Source organism: Rhinopithecus roxellana, chromosome 17, assembly GCF_007565055.1.
Source record: "Rhinopithecus roxellana isolate Shanxi Qingling chromosome 17, ASM756505v1, whole genome shotgun sequence".
Classification (NCBI taxonomy): domain Eukaryota; kingdom Metazoa; phylum Chordata; class Mammalia; order Primates; family Cercopithecidae; genus Rhinopithecus; species Rhinopithecus roxellana.
In genome coordinates, this window is record NC_044565.1 from 40,241,261 (window position 1) to 40,259,137 (window position 17,877).

The 17,877-nt window shown below is 38.3% G+C and overlaps 1 protein-coding gene across 7 annotated transcripts in view; it reads left to right on the forward strand.

The window, feature by feature from the left end:
• Positions 1-17,877, forward strand: part of USP34 (ubiquitin specific peptidase 34) — a 291,125-nt gene that overhangs the window by 163,934 nt on the left and 109,314 nt on the right. For all 7 annotated transcript variants that reach the window (XR_004054451.1, XR_004054449.1, XM_030921651.1 and 4 more), the window contains exons 26-32: positions 230-356; positions 453-600; positions 9,892-9,992; positions 10,186-10,395; positions 14,715-14,840; positions 16,326-16,448; positions 16,589-16,672. Coding sequence is in view for 5 of the 7 variants with exons in the window: in XM_030921651.1 (XP_030777511.1) it covers positions 230-356; positions 453-600; positions 9,892-9,992; positions 10,186-10,395; positions 14,715-14,840; positions 16,326-16,448; positions 16,589-16,672 (919 nt within the window). In the remaining 2 variants the exon portion in view is untranslated. The remainder of the gene's footprint in view (positions 1-229; positions 357-452; positions 601-9,891; positions 9,993-10,185; positions 10,396-14,714; positions 14,841-16,325; positions 16,449-16,588; positions 16,673-17,877) is intronic.

Below are 17,877 nucleotides of genomic sequence, written 5' to 3' on the forward strand. Positions count from 1 at the left end.
CTTGGTGACTATTTTGTTAGGAGCTCTTAGCTGTTGTTATGCATTTAGTTTTGATTCAGTGTGATGAATCTGAACTTAAATTTGTTGCTGTAGAATAAATTGGAATGAACTTAAAACTTCTTTTGGACTTTTCCAGTCTATAAGATGATAAAAGCTTGCATAGCATTAAAATGGTTTAAAATGGCATAAAATGGTATCCTTTCTATTTGTTGTTGTTGTTGTGTTTTAGGTTTGCATATCATCTGAGACAGTGGCAAATTGAAGGCACTGGTATTAGTAGTCATTTGAAAGCACTGAGTGACAAACAGTCTCTGCCGCTAAGGGTTGTATGCCAGCCAGCTGGACTTCCTGACAAGGTACTTACATAATTTTAATTTCGAAGTTGATAACATTTCCCAGGTCAAATATATGTTCTTTTTGTATTTTTAAATTGGTTGCATCTCATATTTCAGATGACTATTGAAATGTATCCTAGTGACCAGGTAGCAGATCTTAGGGCTGAAGTAACTCATTGGTATGAAAATTTACAGAAAGAACAAATAAACCAACAAGCTCAGCTTCAGGAGTTTGGTCAAAGCAACCGAAAAGGAGAGTTTCCTGGTAAGCCTTTCAATTCAAATTTTCTCTTTCTCTTTCTCTCTTTCTTTCTTTCTTTCTTTCTCTCTCTTTCTTTTTCTTTTTCTTTCTCTTTTCTCTCTTCTCTTTTCTTTTCTTGGTTGTATCATATAGCAACTGTCTTGGTTTGTCTTGTGTTGCTATAACAATACTACAAACTAGGTAAAGAACAGAATTTGGGAAGTCCAAGATCAGGGTACCAGCATCTGGTGAGGGCTCCTCTCTGCTTTCAAAGTGGCAGCTTGAATGCTGCCTCCTCACAGGCAGAGGGTGAAAGGGTGAAAAAGGAACAGACTCCCTCCATCAGACCCTTTTATAATATCATTAATTCATTCATGGCCTCTCCAAAGGCCCCACCTCTAAAACCTGTTGCATTGAAAACTAATGTTCAGCATGAGTTTTCAGAGAGAACAAAAAAATTCAAACCAAAGTAGCAACTTTGAAGTTTTACTTTGAAGGTCCACCATCCATGTTCATGGCTCCCCTCACCCTCCCCTCCCTTAGTACCATTCATTCTTAGATAAGAAGCTGTTGAGAGTTGCTTCAGATGCTATTTGCAAAAAATTCTTTTGCTTCTCAAAAAATTCTATTTTAGACTTTTGATGTGACCATAAAATAATTCTTGAAATGGGCCGGGCGCGGTGGCTCAAGCCTGTAATCCCAGCACTTTGGGAGGCCGAGACGGGTGGATCACGAGGTCCGGAGATCGAGACCATCCTGGCTAACTTGGTGAAACCCCGTCTCTACTAAAAAAAAAAATACAAAAAGCTAGCCGGGCGAGGTGGTGGGTGCCTGTAGTCCCAGCTACTCGGGAGGCTGAGGCAGGAGAATAGCATAAACCCGGGAGGCGGAGCTTGCAATGAGCTGAGATCCGGCCACTGCACTCCAGCCTGGGTGACAGAGTGAGACTCCGTCTCAAAAAAAATAAATAAAATAATTCTTGAAATTTATTTCATAAGCAATTTGGGAATTTTTGGTAAATTTTAATTTCCATATACTACTCATCCACTTTGACCCAATAGTTTTTTTCATATATTTCATTTTCATTTTTTCTGAGTATATAAAAAGAACACACTTTGATGTCTCACCTGTGCATCTCTCCTTGCCTACCAAAAGTATCTTAAGAAATTTTTCACGTAGGCCTAATATATATATATATTTCTCATATCTAATATATATGTTTCTGATCTCTTTCCAGAGATACTAAAATGTAAGAATATATGTATATACACACATACACACACAAACACGTATATTTAAAACACAAATGGTAGAATTCCATCTTTACTGTTCTATTTGCTTGTAGGGCATATCATTATCTTAGAAAACACTTTATGTTAGTTCATGTAGAAAGTTACCTCATTCTTTTTGAGATCTGCATAGTTCACTATATAGTAATAACTTGATTCATTTTCCCTGTTCTCTACTAATGGACATTTAGATTGTTTTCATTATTTTGCTGTTACAAACAATGTGAAAGAGAGTATCTTTGTCTCTGCATTATTTCATGTATGTTGGATAAATACCTCATTATGGAATTTCTGAATCCAAATGTATCAACTTTCATTAGGTTGAAATGTATTGTGCGTAAAGTGTGTGAAAATAATAAAGTGAAAATCCATGTACCTACCATCCAGGTTAAGAACTGGAACATTAGTAGAAGCTACTATTGTGTCCCTACCCAATAACATAATTTCCACTTCTCCTTAACACTGTCTTGATTTTTGAATTTGTTTTTTTAGTGTTGTTTATAGCTTTACCTCCACGTATGTGTTTTTACTTAGTTTTGTGAAACAGTTTAGCAACCACAAACCTAGTGGATAAAAAAAAAGGGACATATGGCTACTATTAGATATAGGATTGCAGAAGATGACAAGTTATAAACATTCCCTACAGATATGTATAGCCTAATTTGGGGATATCAGTGGGAAAGTTCTCAGGTATATATCTCAGCACAGTTAAGACATATCCTATTGCTATAATGTTGATAAACATACTGGAAAGAAATGTTTTCATAGAATTTGTATTTTCTTTTTCTAAGCTCTTCATGATCTACGATAACTCTCAGGAGTAGGTCAAAGCAGAATTTCTTCTGTAGGATGAAATGAATGTCCTCTACTGATTCAAGCAGTAGTACATGGAGGTGAGAGCAGGAACCTCCCTAGCACTTGGTAAAGACAGTCCACGTACAGATAAGAATCTGGACCAGGTTCATTGTCCATTCTTTTGTAACATAGAGAAGATAGTACAGTGGCAGCAGGGGTCTTGGTCATGATAACCCTTAATGCGTTTCTCCAAAGTCACACTGATCTTACTAATTGTCCTCCAAGTTTGGTGCACAGCAGTCATTGTGTGATATCTTTTATCATCCTTCTGGTGATTCTCTTCTCTCCTATGTTGGGTATTCTGTTTCCATTATCCATACCTTTCTTGTTATTGGTTGACTGTGTGTGTGTGTGTGTTTCTGGAATACAAGGGAGTGTTCTCTTCAGTGGTTTCTTGTGATAAGATTGACAGGGTAATGTTTTTTATTCCTTGCATGATTAATAATATGTATCTCATGTTTTCATACCCAAATGATAAATTAGCTGGGTATAGAATTTAAGTTGGAAATAATTTTGTTGCAAAATTTTAGAGGTGCTTCTCCATTGTTTCTTGCTTTCATTGTTGCTGTTGAATTCTGAAGCCATTCTTATTTCTGATATTTTTTACATACAGTATGTCTTTTTATTTTTTTTTTTTTTGAGACGGAGTCTCGCTGTGTCGCCCAGGCTGGAGTGCAGTGGCTGGATCTCGGCTCACTGCAAGCTCCGCCTCCCGGGTTTATGCCATTCTCCTGCCTCAGCCTCCCGAGTAGCTGGGACTACAGGCGCCCGCCACCTCGCCCGGCTAGTTTTTTGTATTTTTTAGTAGAGACGGGGTTTCACCGTGTTAGCCAGGATGGTCTCGATCTCCTGACCTCATGATCCGCCCGTCTCGGCCTCCCAAAGTGCTGGGATTACAGGCTTGAGCCACCGCGCCCGGCCTTTTTTTTTTTTTTTTTTTGAGATAGTCTTTCTCTGTCACCCAGGCTGGAGTGCAGTGGCACGATCATGGCTTACTGTAACCTTCATGTTCAAGTGATTCTCCCACCTCAGCCCTCTAAGTAGCTGGGGCTGCAGGCAGGTGCTACCATCCCCAGCTAATTTTTTGTATGTTTAGTAGAGACAGGGTTTCACCATGTTGCCTAGGCTGGTCTCAAACTCCTGAGCTCAAGCTTTCTGCCCACTTAGGCCTCCCGAAGTGCTGGGATTACAGGCATGAGCCACCATGCCCAGCTAACATGCAGTATTTTTTCTTATAGACATTAATCAGTGTTCACCTTTTTCTTAGTGTTCTGGACCTGAGTATAGGTCTTTTTTCAATGATTGTGATGGGTGCTTCAGTATTTATGTATTTAGGTATTTAGCATTGGACCCTTTCGGTTTGGCAGATTATGTTTTTCAGTTTGGAGAAATTTCCTTGAAATGGTTCATATATTTCTTGTCTTCTGTTTTATCATTTTCTGTTTATGGAACATATCCATTATCTAGTTGTTTCGTCTCTAAGGCTCTCTCTAATTTCTGTGTTTCTTTTTATAAGTTTTAACTCAAGTTCCTGAGAGATGTTCTCAATATTATTTTGCAGTCTTTCTACTGAGTTTTTCATTTCTACTGTCATACTTTTAATATCTAAGAGCCCTTTTTTCTCTGAAAAAATATGCCTATTTTTAAAGTTGAAATACCTTTTTGAGATTAACATTTTGCTTAATTGTTGAATTTTGCTTTTTTTGTTCATTCTGTTGGTGTCTACATTTTAGTGTTTAGATTATTTACATTCAATGTAAATATTTTCTATTTGTCCCATCTCTTCAGTTTCTTTTTTAGCACATATTTAGCACTTCTGACACTTTGCATTCCTGTGCATAGATCTAAGTTTCTCTTTGGTTTCTTTTCCCCCTTTCTTTCTGTTATTTTATTTTGTTTTTATTTATTTATTTTTTGAGACAGGGTCTCACTCTGTCACCCGGGCTGGAGTGAGGTGACATAATCACAGTTCACCACAGCCTTAACCTCCTGTTCTCAGGTGATCCTCCTACCTCAGTCTCCTGAGTAGCTGGGACTACAGGTGCTAGCCATCATGCCCAGCTGATTTTTGTATTTTTTGTAGAGACAGGGTTTTGCCATATTGCCCAGGCTGGTCTTGAACTCCTGGGCTCAAGCGATTTTCTCACCTTGGCTGCCCAAAGTCCTAGGATTACAGGGGTGACTCACTGTGCCGGACCTCTTCCCCTTCTTTCTAATAAACTTGCGTTAAAGCTTTGTATGCTAGGTGTTCTGGTGACAAATTTTCTCAAGCTTTTGTTTGTCTAGAAAAAAGTTTATTTAAAAATGTTTATTTTGCCTTCATTGTTGATGGGTATTCTCACTGGACATCGAATTCTAGGTCATGAGGTTTTTTATCCTCTTTCAGAACTTTAAAATTGTTGTTCTGTTAATATTTGGCTTGCAAAGTTTGTGACCTGAGTCAGTGGCTTTCCTTATCTTTTGTCCTTTAAAGCTGACGATGGAGGAAAGAAAAAGGATATAAAGCTTTTTCTTTAACATTGATTTTCAGCATTTTGATTATGAGTGTGCCTTTCTTTGTGTTTGAGATCTGGGTTTAGTTTACCTTCTCAGATCTGTGAGTTTATAACTTTTATCAAACTTAGAAAAAGGTTAGCAATTATATAGTGCTTCATTTTTTTCTCTTTTTCTTCTCTCCTTACCCTTTTAATTTCTGAGCCTATAATGTTTCTAGGCTGTTGGTTAAGGTGTTGCATATTTCTGAGGCACTGTTGCTTTTCTTTCTTCCTTTTGTTTTTTGTGTGTGAGGGTTAGATGTTGATCTTACTCTTACGCTAAATCGTTTTGTGATGTATCTTTTTTTGGGGCTTACTGTTCATCACGAGTTTATTTTGTGGTCATCTTGCAAACTTTATTGGTGTGATCTCCTTTTTTTCTCCTTGTCAGTTTATGTCTGTAAATTTTTTTTTTTCTTGAGTCTCCACTGTTGCCCAGGCTGGAGTACAGTGGCGCCATATCAGCTCACTGCAACCTCTGCCTTCGGGTTCAAGCGATTTTTCTGCCTCAGCCTCCCAGGTAGCCGCGACTACAGGTGCGTGCCACCACGCCCTGCTAAGTTTTATATTTTTGGTAGAGACAGGGTTTCATCATACTGGCCAGGCTGGTCTCGAACTCCTGACCTCATGATCGACCCACCTCAGCCTCCCAAAGTGCTGGGATTACAGGTGTGAGCCACCACACCCGTCCTATCTCTGTAAAATTTTTAAAATTTATTTTATTGGAGTTGTAAAGGGGAAAGATTACATGTGTGTTTTCAGTATTCAATTAGAAATCAAGAGTTTTTAAGATTTCATTTTGTCTTGAAACATTAATTTTTTTAAAAGGTAAAAATTCTGTTTAGAACTGATAAGGAATAAGTAGCTCTTATGTTAAAAAGATCTTCTCAAAAGTAATAAAAGATAGAAAGCAGCTCAATGTATAAAATCCAATTCAGCCATAATAGTCAACATTAATATGTTGTCATTGTCCATTCAGCATGCTATATAAAAATACCATAAATGGGATAGCTTATAAACAAAAGAAATTTATTTCTCATCGTCTGGAACTTGGGAATTCCAAGATAATGGTGCCAGCAGATTCAATGTCTAGTGACAGCTTTCTCATAGATGGTGCTTTATTGCTGTGTCTTCATGTGGTAAAAGGCTCAAGCAAGCTCCTTTGGACCTCTTTTGTAGAGACACCACTCCCATTGATGGAGGACTCTGCCTAATACCTAATCACCTCAGAAAGATCCCACTTCCAAAATATCATCACCTTGGTAATTAGGATTCGACATACGAATTTGGGTAACACCTATGTTCAGACCATAACACTTGTCATTAACACACAGGATATTGGCCTATCTCACATCAAATACAGGCCATTATGCTAAATAAAACGCTAGTCATTGCAGTTCTCTTTTGGAACAAAGATATGCATGCTTAATTAGAGTAGCAATTAATCATGACTAAGAGTGTTTTAATATTGCAAATATTAATTACATTTAATTGTCTCACCAAGTTAGACATTTAATAAAAATCTACCAAAGCTTTGCTAGGCATGGTAGCTCATGCCTGTAATCCCAAGACTTTAAGGCTGAGGCAGGTGGATCATTTGTGGTCAGGAGTTCGAGACCAGCCTGGCTAACATGGCAAAACCCTGTCTCTGCTAAAAATATAAAAATTAGCTGGGCCTGGTGGTGTGCAGCTGTAATCCCAGCTACTTGGGAGGCTGAGGCATGAGAATCGCTTAAGCCCAGGAGGTGGAGGTTGCAGTGAGCCGAGATCATGCCACTGCACTCCAGCCTGGGTGACAGAGTGAGACTCTGTCTTTAAAAAAAAAAAAAAAAAAAACAGGCCGGGCGCGGTGGCTCAAGCCTGTAATCCCAGCACTTTGGGAGGCCAAGACGGGTGGATCACGAGGTCAGGAGATTGAGACCATCCTGGCTAACACGGTGAAACCCCGTCTCTACTAAAAAAAATACAAAAAAGCTAGCCGGGTGAGGTGGCGGGCGCCTGTAGTCCCAGTTACTTGGGAGGCTGAGGCAGGAGAATGGCGTGAACCCGGGAGGCGGAGCTTGCAGTGAGCCGAGATCTGGTCACTGCACTCCAGCCTGGGCGACAGAGCGAGACTCCATCTCAAAAAAAAAACAAAACAAAAAAAACCAAAACTACCAAAGTATTAATGGCTCACGCCTGTAATCCCAACACTTTGGGAGGCTGAGGTGGGCAGATTATGAGGTCAGAAGATCGAAACCAACCATCCTGGCTAACATGGTGAAAGCCCGTCTCTTCTAAAAAATACAAAAAATTAGCCGGGCGTGGTGGCGAGTGCCTATAGTCCCAGCTACTCGGGAGGCTGAGGCAGGAGAATGGTGTGAACCCGGGAGGCGGAGCTTGCAGTGAGCCGAGATGGTGCCAGTGCACTCCAGCCTAGGTGACAGAGCGAGACTCCCATCTCAAAAAAAAAAAAAAAAAAGTTTAATACAGAATTTCTGTCTATCCAGCAGCCAAAGCTTTTCTTAATGAACACACTCTTTATAAGCATTTACTTTTCTTCTAGTTTTGTATAATACAGAACGATACAAATTTGTGACATAAATAATATAATAATAAATTTATAAAAATAAAAAATCAATAAAATCAATAAAAATAAAAAATGAATAAAATATACTGTAAAAAAGTATAGCTATTAGATTATTCAGTTATAATTTGTGAGCAACATGATGAATAGGGCACTAAAGAAATCAAGTATACAATAGCAGTTTTTAAATGTTATGATATTCTGGCCGGGCGTGGTGGCTCATGCCTGTAATGCCAGCACTTTGGGTGAACGAGGCAGGCAGATCACTTGAGGTCAAGAGTTCGAGACCAGCCTGGCCAACATGGTCAAACCTGTCTCTACTAAAAACACAGAAATGTTAGGTGTGATGGTGCACACCTGTAGTCCCAGGTATTCAGGAGGCCAAGACTAGAGAATTGCTTGAACCCAGGAGGCACAGGTTGCAGTGAGCTGAGCTTGAGCCACTGCACTCCAGCCTGGGTGACAGAGTGAGACTCAGTCTCAAAAAAAAAAAAAAAAAAAGAAAAGAAAAAATTATGATATCATGAGGTCTTTGTCAAATGTGAGAATAAAACTTTTTGAGGTAATTGAACTGCTGAGTAAATTGAAATAGCATGCTTCTGTATAGAATATTGTAAAGATGTTAGGTAAATTTAACATGTTCTATCAAAAATTCCAATGTAATTTTTGTTTAAAATTTGATGAAATTATGGTGAAGTTATCTATATGAATAAACTAAGCAATATTAGAATTTCTGGGAAGTCAGTAAATTGGTACTTTACAAAAAAAGGAAAAAGAACAAAAATGTTCTGGGAGAAAAACTCAAGGATAATAGAAAGTTGAACTTCTGTACTAGCTATATAAACATTTAAACCATAATAAGATTTTGGTGTGGGATTTGTTAAATGATACAGAATGGATACCGAAAATCAGTCATATGACTTGTTCAGTTTGGGGAAAGAAAAACCCCTTCTTCTAATATTTAGGATATGTTTAAAATGTCATATCTGCATTAACAAATGGTAGGAAAATTTAGAAGAAAATAGGATTGAATGTTTGTCAAACCATTTTGAGGGCCAAGATTGAGGGCTAGAAATAATGAGAAAGGGAAAGAATCATAGATTTAGCTACACAATGATTAGCAATTTAGTTATAAAAAAATTGTGCTTAAGGCAAATTGCCAATATGACTCCTCTTGGGAGAAAAACGTATTCCTTCTCTGTGTTTGAAATATTTTTTCCACAGACCTTTTTTATTTATGTGAAGGGAAAGGTAATTTTAAAATGTTATATGTCATTATGAAAAGCAATAGCATTACCACACTCATTTTTCTTGAAAGTAATTGGTGTCCAGTGGAGTTTTTCTATATCGAATGAAATTTAGCAATAGTTTTAAAGTTTAAATTATTCATCAGACATTTAATTTTGCTTACTTTTCCTGCTGTAATCATTTTTTTCCCCAAAAAATTTGTGCATTATACATTACTTAATTTGAATGTGTTCTCCATTTTAGTGCTGGGAATGCATGTGTGAATAAAACACCTCTGCCCTTGTGGAACTGGGAATTTGTCATTCTTCCTTTCCTTTTTTTTTCTTTCTGTTTTTCTTTCCCTTTTTCCTTTGCTTCTGTCTTTTTTCCTCCTTCCCTTTCAGGATAACAAATATGAGGTATTAACAAATGCTTTAAAGAAAGATAAAGCAGAGTAAAGGGTTAATGGTGAAGTGAAGCTTTTAGATTGGGTGGTAAGGAGAAAGCTCCCATTGGATGAGAGAATTGAAAGAGATGAGAGTCCTTGAGTTCGTAATATACTTGGTATTTTCAAGAAAGGGCAAGGAGGCCAGTTGACTGAACATAGTGTGAGGTAGGGAAGCTGGTGGCAAATGAAGTTGAAGGTGTAGGCAGCAAAAAGGACTTAGTACATTCTAGAAATATCTATCCCTAATCTATTGAGTTTTCTCTCTTTACCTTGGATCTGGAGAGTTGGAATTATATTTAAGCTTTACGTGTAGTGTGATTAATTGCTACAACTACATATTCTTATCAGTAAATAAATTAATTCTTAAATTCATTTCCATGTTCTGCTGCTTTTAAGGAGGCCTCATGGGACCTGTCAGGATGATTTCATCTGGACATGAGTTAACAACAGATTATGATGAAAAAGCACTTCATGAGCTTGGTTTTAAGGATATGCAGGTACATATATAAAACGTGGTTTGAGTTTTAATGATCTGTTTATAATCATCAGTTGAATAGTCACAGATATAGTTTAAAAATAGCTCTTATTACTTTGTTATATTAAAATTCTAAGTGATTTTATACTTCAGATTCATTGTTTTATTAAACCAAAAGCTTGATCTGCATAAATTTTTTTCCCTGTTTTTTATAGATGGTATTTGTATCTTTGGGTGCACCAAGGAGAGAACGGAAAGGGGAAGGTGTTCAGCTGCCAGCATCTTGCCTCCCACCCCCTCAGAAGGACAACATTCCAATGCTTTTGCTTTTACAAGAACCTCATTTAACTACTCTTTTTGATTTATTAGAGATGCTTGCATCATTTAAACCACCCTCAGGAAAAGTAGCAGTGGATGATAGTGAGGTGACTATGTTTCATTTTCACAAATCTTGTTTTGTCTCTCTTTTGAGAGGATATAGTAACTTTAATACAACTATAGATTATAAAATGTTATAAAATATAATTTTCTCACTTTAATTTTTTTGAGACGGTGTCTCACTCTGTTAACCAGGCTGGAGTACAGTGGCATGATCTCAGCTCACTGCAAGCTCTGCCTTCCAGGTTCACGCCATTCTCCTGCCTCAGCCTTCTTTGTAGCTGGGATTACAGGTGTGTGCCACCACAGCCAGCTAATTTTTGTATTTCTAGTAGAGATGGGGTTTCACCGTGGTAGTCAGGCTGGTCTTGAACTTCTGACCTCTTGATCCACCCACCTCGGCCTCCCAAATTACTGGGATTACAGGCATGAGCCACCGTGCCTGGCCCTCAGTAATCTTTTAAGAGTAGTAAAATTGGGCTGGGTGCAGTGGCTCACGCCTATAATCCTAGCACTTTCGGAGGCTGAGATGGGCAGATCACGAGGTCAGGAGTTCAAGACCAGCCTGACCAACATGGTGAAACCTCGTCTCTACTGAAAATACAAAAATTAGCTGGGCATGGTGGCACACGCCTGTAATCCCAGCTACTCCAGAGGCTGAGGCAGGATAGTCGCTTGAATCCAGGAGGCAGAGGTTGCAGTGAGCCAAGATTGTGCCACTATATTCCAGCCTGGATAATAGAGCAAGACACCACCTCAGAAAAAAAAAAAAGGTAAAATTAAGAACCCATTTATTTGTTCATTAACTATTTAAGTACCTAACGTGATGCAGGCATACTGTTTTAATCAAATTATTGTTTGTAATACTTTGGTCTAGAAAGGGCTCTCTGAGGGAGACTGTATATAATCTGAGCTAGAAGGATGAAAAGCCAGTTAGAAAGATGAGACATGGTCTGGATAGAGTAATCTGGAGAAAGGGTTTCTGGGGAAATGCTTGATAAAAGGAGTTAGGCAGGTTTAGGAATTGTTACAGCTAGAAAGGAGAATGTGGAAGTGGATGTCAGAGTAGAATGAGAGGAAAGAAATTGGAAAGGTAGGCAGAACAAAATAATGTATACCTTTTGTATCATTGTGAGTCATTTCCATTTTACTCAAAGTGGACCTCATTAAAAGATTTTAAACAGAGGATAAACACATGTTCTGATTTTTGTTTTATACCTAATACCTAATATACCTAATAAGTTTCTTTGGCAAAAATAGCAAAGTCAGTAAAGCATTTGATGTGCAAGTTCAGGAAGGAGTTGCCCTGGAATAGGGTGGCAGCAGTGGAAAGAAATGGACAACAGGTCAAAGCATCACTTGGTGGTGGTGTGGGTTTTAGGAGTAGGGAATGAAGAGGAGAAGGAAGACAGAAATGGCATTGGGTTGCTGGCCTGTGCAACTGGGGGGTATTCCATTTGAACTGGAGGATAGATGGATTCCTGAGGGACATCAAGTAGAAATGTCAGGTAATCACTTGGATATGTAAGTATGGAGCTCAGAGAAAAGGTACAGTCTAGAAAAATGGTTAGTGAGTTATCACTATAAAGATCCCATTTATTTTATTTTATTTTATGTTTTTGTGAGACACAGTCTTGGTGTGTCACCCAGGCTGCAGTGCAGTGGTATGATCATAGCTCAGTATAGCCTTGATCTCTCAGGTTGAAGTGATTGCCGCCTCAGCCTCCTGCATAGGTGGAACTTCAGGTGCATGCCAATGTGCCTGGCTAATTTTTTAATTGCTTTGTAGACATGGTCTCTCTTATGTTGCCCAGGTCGGTTTCAAACTCTTGGTCTCGAGCGATCCTCCCACCTCAGCCTCCCAGAGTGCTGGGATCATAGGCATAAGCTGCTGTGCCCAGCCTGAAGATGGCATTCAGAGGCAAGAATGTGTATGACATCACCTAAAGGAGCCATATTCAATCCACTGACTTTTAAAACAATGCCTTTAAATGGGCTTCTTCTTAGACGTTTTCATGTATTCATATAGCTTATGCAGTAAATTACAATTTTGAGATTTAGAGGCAGGTAAAATGGTGGTATTCTGATGGTTTTCTCTGTGTTAGGCTAGTATTCTTTTCTTTCTTCCCCAAGATTGTTAAGCGACTTCTTCCCGTTTCCATGATGTGTTTGATCATGGATGCAGTGGGCTGCCATTGAGACCTCTGTTTCTTATACCTCAGTTCTCACATGATGGTACATTCTTAAATTCCCTAGAAATCTCCATTGTTTTTTCAAGCAAAATAGTCATTACTAGGTGCCCATGAAACCTCTGTTTTCTCACCTAGTGCTGGTGTTCTGTTCCATGTATTAGGGGAATAATGAGAGGAGGGGGACAAAAATTTTGCAGAAGGTTTTTTCGAAAGAGGAGTTGTTCATAGTGGGTCCAGCTACTGTTAAGAGTGAAGAGAAAAGCATTACAGATTTTCTTCATTAAGAAAGCAAATGACATGTTTGAGGAACTGGGAATATGAGCATAGTGTAATTTAAATATTAGGACAGAAAGGTTCACTGTAACCTATATCACAAAAGGACCTTAAAATGATTTTTTTAAAAAAAATCCATCATTATGGCTGGCTTTAAGCAACAAAATGAGCTCTTTTCTGGGCTTTTAGAAACAATTTAGATGTTTGTGTGGAGGGTATAGTAGAGAAAACCAGGACCAGTGACAAGAGATCCTGGGCTGTTATGTTAATAGGCTGTTACGTTATTCTGAGTAGTGAGGCTTAAACCAAAGGGAAAGCATTTCATTGTTTTAGCAGATTTTTTTTTAGACAGAGTCTCACTCTGTCCTCCAGGCTGGAGTGCGGTGATGTGATACTGGCTCACTGCAACCTCCACCTCCCAGGTTCCAGCGATTCTCCTGCCTCAGCCTCCTGAGTAGCTTGGACTACAGGTGCACACTACCATGCCCAGCTAGTTTTGTTTGTATTTTTAGTAGAGACAGGGTTTCACTGTGTTAGCCAGGATGGTCTCCATCTCTGACCTCGTGATCCTCCTGCCTCGGCCTCCCAAAGTGCTGGGATTACAGGTGGGAGGCACTGCGCCCAGCCGCAGATACTGTATTGAATCTTATTTTTAGCAGGTTGATACAGGGATTCTTTGATTCTTTGTTTGGCCCTGATGAGAGTTACACAAAAAAGAAAAAATAAAGTATCTTTACTGTGTATGAGACTTTCAGTCATAGAAGAACATAGTTATGCACACTTGGAAGATATTTTTCCTTCAAATCCTTTTTTGCATAGAGTTCAATATTTCTCTCTTTTTAGTGGTTATTTACAAAGGAATGATGAGTCATTATTGAAGAACTGAGGGCCGTTTCCTCAAGTAAAGCACCAGTGTTACTCGAGGGTTGCTTCTCTTTGTTCATCAAGCTTGTGAAAGACCGAATTTACCTTGAAACTTTCTAAGATTTCCTTGACATTGGAGAATCACTTGAACCCGGGAGGCAGAGGTTGCAGTGAGTCGAGATTGCATCATTGCACTCCAGCCTGGGCAACAAGAGCGAAACTGTCTCAAAAAAAAAAAGATTTCCTTGCCATCAAAGTATACCATCTTTCTGCCATTATACCAAAAGAACTACGTTTCTTTTTATAGGCTTATAGAATATCCCTAGACCATATTATACCAAAGAATCACTATGATAGTAGCAGTAGTAATAAATTTATACTCTGTGGAAAATACCAAAACTGTCAATTTAGTTTTTACAAATCTTTTTACCTCTCAGGGTGGTACTTTTGATTTTTTTAATTGCCTATTTCCTAAATGGTTTTTGAGACATTATTTAGCTTACTCTTGCCTTAGCAAGTTTCTGAACTCAGATTTAACAAATGGTAATGGAAGAAAATAGGTCTCTAAAATCGTTTGCTTTCTTCTTAATGTCTGCCTGAGACTGAAAAATGAAGTTTAGATTAACAAAATAAGAGAAATAGGCTCTTTTCCTAAATGGAAGTTCAAGGATTTAATTCACCAAGTCTTTGTTGTGCTTACAATAGTGACCTGCAAAATGGAAATAGATGATAGTCATATTGAAATTTGTTAGAATGGCCTTTAGACAGATGTTTTCACTTTTATTTCAAAAGTTTCCTGAGGAACATCATCAGTCTTAGAGGAAAGCTTTTCTAGAAAAATGTTCAGTAAGAAGTTGAAAAAACACTGCTTGACTATTAATTTTCTCAAATATTATGTATCATATAAGAAATGTTTCGTTTCTCACTTTTCAAAAAGGCTAAAAATATTAGCAAATTTGGTAAGTTTTTACGCAAAAATTTGAACTTCAAACTTTTTCTCATCTGTTTTGATAAAGCAGTTGTTCTTATTTGTGTAGAGCTTACGATGTGAAGAACTTCATCTTCATGCAGAAAATTTGTCTAGGCGGGTCTGGGAGCTACTGATGCTTCTTCCTACATGTCCTAATATGTTGATGGCATTCCAGAATATCTCAGATGAGCAGGTGAGGCCACAAAATCTGTTTACTCTCCTAGAGGCTGTTGCCAGTTTATATTCCTATTGACAGTGTAGAAGATTGTCTGTTGATGTACCCTTAGTAAATCTGAATATAGTTTTTAACCCATATAATAGGTAAAAAGTGCCACTTCATTTTAATGTTCATTTGTTTGTTTAGTGAGGGTGAATAACATAGGCTTGAATGCAAGATGAAGATGTTTTCTAAAATTGTTGACATTTTATATTAGTGTTTTTTCATACTACAGTATGCTTTTAACACTGTTTTTTGCTCTTAGTAACAAAAGTAATGTTTAGAGAAAATACACTGAGGTGAAATGACGTGCATCAATGTTTTGTATGCTTATACAAATTAACTGATGGAATTGGAGAAAATGAGGCAAATAAATTTAATATGTGTGTGGTAATTTTTTTCCATATGGACACCACCTCACGTGTGTTGTGTATCTTTGTAAAGTCTTTAACATTAAAGACTGTTTTTATTTATTTATTTATTTATTTTTGAGATAAGGTCTGACTCTGTTACCCAGCCTGAAGTACAGTGGTGTGGTCTCAGCTCACTGCAGCCACAGACACCAGGGCTCAAGTGATCCTTCCTCCCCCAGCCTTCCCCAGTAGCTGAGACCATAGGCGTGTGCCACCATGCCTAGCTCATTTTTGTATTTTTAGTAAAGACGGGGTTTCACTGTTTTGGCCAAGTTGATCTCTAACTCCTGACATGAAATGATCTGCCCACCTCAGCCTCCCAAAGTATTGGGATTATAGGAATGAGCCACTGCTCCTGGCTTAAAGACTGTTTTTAAAATTTGTGTAATAAGTAGTTTATTTGAGGAGATCTCCAAAAGAACTCCTATAGGATGAATGAAAAAACAAATGTCCTAATGTTACGCTAATTCTAGGATTTGGAACATTATCATGTGATTTTGGGAGATCCAATATCTCACATGACTTGGAAGTCAAGAAGATGGGCTCTTGAAAATGCCAAATGATGACTTACAGTAGCACTAGTAATAGCATTTCAAAGATGCACATTAAGTGTGAATTACATTATTTCATGAATTGATAGTGGAAAACAGCAATGTTCCTGAGTTCATATATTTGTATGACTTTTAAATATGTAGTTGTAACTATTAAGTACAGACGTTTAATTCATCACCATCTTTAGAAGTTTACCCACTCAACTAGACTACAATGTTGTTTCTTCTTTTGTTTGGGAAGATTAACAGTTAATTATTTTCCCATGCTGCTGTTTGTATATTAATTTTATTAGTTTTATTTTCAGAAAATTTAATGAATAATTGATATTTTAAGCATACCATTTGTACCAGTTATATAACTAGTCTTCATATGTTTTAATATGTTTCAAAGTATATATAATATTTTGAGTTTTTATGTAGTGTCAGTTTGTTTAAAGTTTTTCTTTTTTGTGTTCCCTGAGTAAGTTGGCTTGAGAAACATGTTTTTCTAATTTAAGAGTAATGATGGATTTAATTGGAAAGAACTTCTCAAAATTAAGAGCGCCCACAAGCTATTGTATGCTCTGGAAATTATTGAAGCACTGGGAAAACCTAATAGAAGAATAAGGAGAGAGTCAACGGTAATTGCATTTCCGTTATTATCATTAAATGTTTGTATTTTCTGTGGAGCAAAATTCTGTAATGTCTTTTCCGTTCTAGAATAATTCTTTCTTCCACCATTCTGCCTTATTTTTTTTTTTTTTTTTTGCCGTTCTCGTAGGGAAGTTACAGTGATCTTTATCCAGATTCAGATGATTCAAGTGAGGATCAAGTGGAAAATAGTAAAAATTCCTGGAGTTGCAAGGTTTGATCATATGTGTTTTTCAATGTATTGATAAAAATAATTTATCTCCAGTTTTTCAAAAGTGGGTACCATAATTCTTCATTGTTTTAAACTAATAATACTATTAAAGCATAGTTAAAAAATCATGTATTACTTTAAGTTGCAATAATGTAAACTGAGATTATTTAATGCCTTGGTGCTCCTATTTTTAGCTCTGATTTTCCCTATGTTGAAATACTGTGAGAGGCCTGGCATGGTGGCTCACGCCTGTGATCCAGCACTTCTGGAGGCTGAGACGGATGGATCACTTGAGGTCAGGAGTTTGAGACCAACCTGGCCAACATGGTAAAACCCATCTCCACTAAAAATGCAAAAATGAGCTGGGTGTGGTAGCACGTCGCCCATAATCCCAGATACCCAGGTGGCTGAAGCAGGAGAATCATTTGAATCCAGGAGGTGGAGGTTGCAGTGAGCTGAGATCGCACCATGGCACTCTAGCCTGTGCAGCAAAAAAAGATACTGTGAGGACATCCCAGTGTCTAGGACTAAATGGCTAATGGAATACAAAGACGTTTATAGCCTTTTTCAAGTGTGTATGTGTGTGTGTGTCTATGTGTGCGTGTATATATATATATGTACATATATATATATATTTTTTTTTGAGACAGTCTCGCTCTGTCACCCAGGCTGGAGTGCGGTGGCGCGATCTCTGCTCACTGCAAGCTCCGCTTTCCAGTTTCATACCATTTTCCTGCCTCAGCCTCCAAAGTAGCTGGTACTACAGAGGCCCGCCACCACACCCGGCTAATTTTTTGTATTTTTAGTAGAGACGGGGTTTCACCTTGTTAGCCAGGATGGTCTCCATCTCCTGACCTCGTGATCCGCCCGCCTCAGCCTCCCAAAGTGCTGGGATTATAGGCGTGAGCCACCGCGCCCGGCCTCAAGTGTGTGTTTTTAAAAATTCTTGTTTGTTTTATTTTGTTTTGTTTGAGACAGGGTCTCACCTTGTCATGCAGGCTGGATTGCAGTGGCATGATCATGGCTCCCTGCAGCCTTGACCTCCTGGGTTCAAGTGATCCTCCTACCTCAGCCTCCCTAGTAGCTGAAACTGTAGGCACCAGCCACCATACCCGCCCAAATTTTTTACTTTTTGTAGCAATGAGGCCTTCCTGTGTTGCCTAGGCTGGTCTCAAAGTCCTAGCCTCAAGCCATCCTCTGGCTTTGGC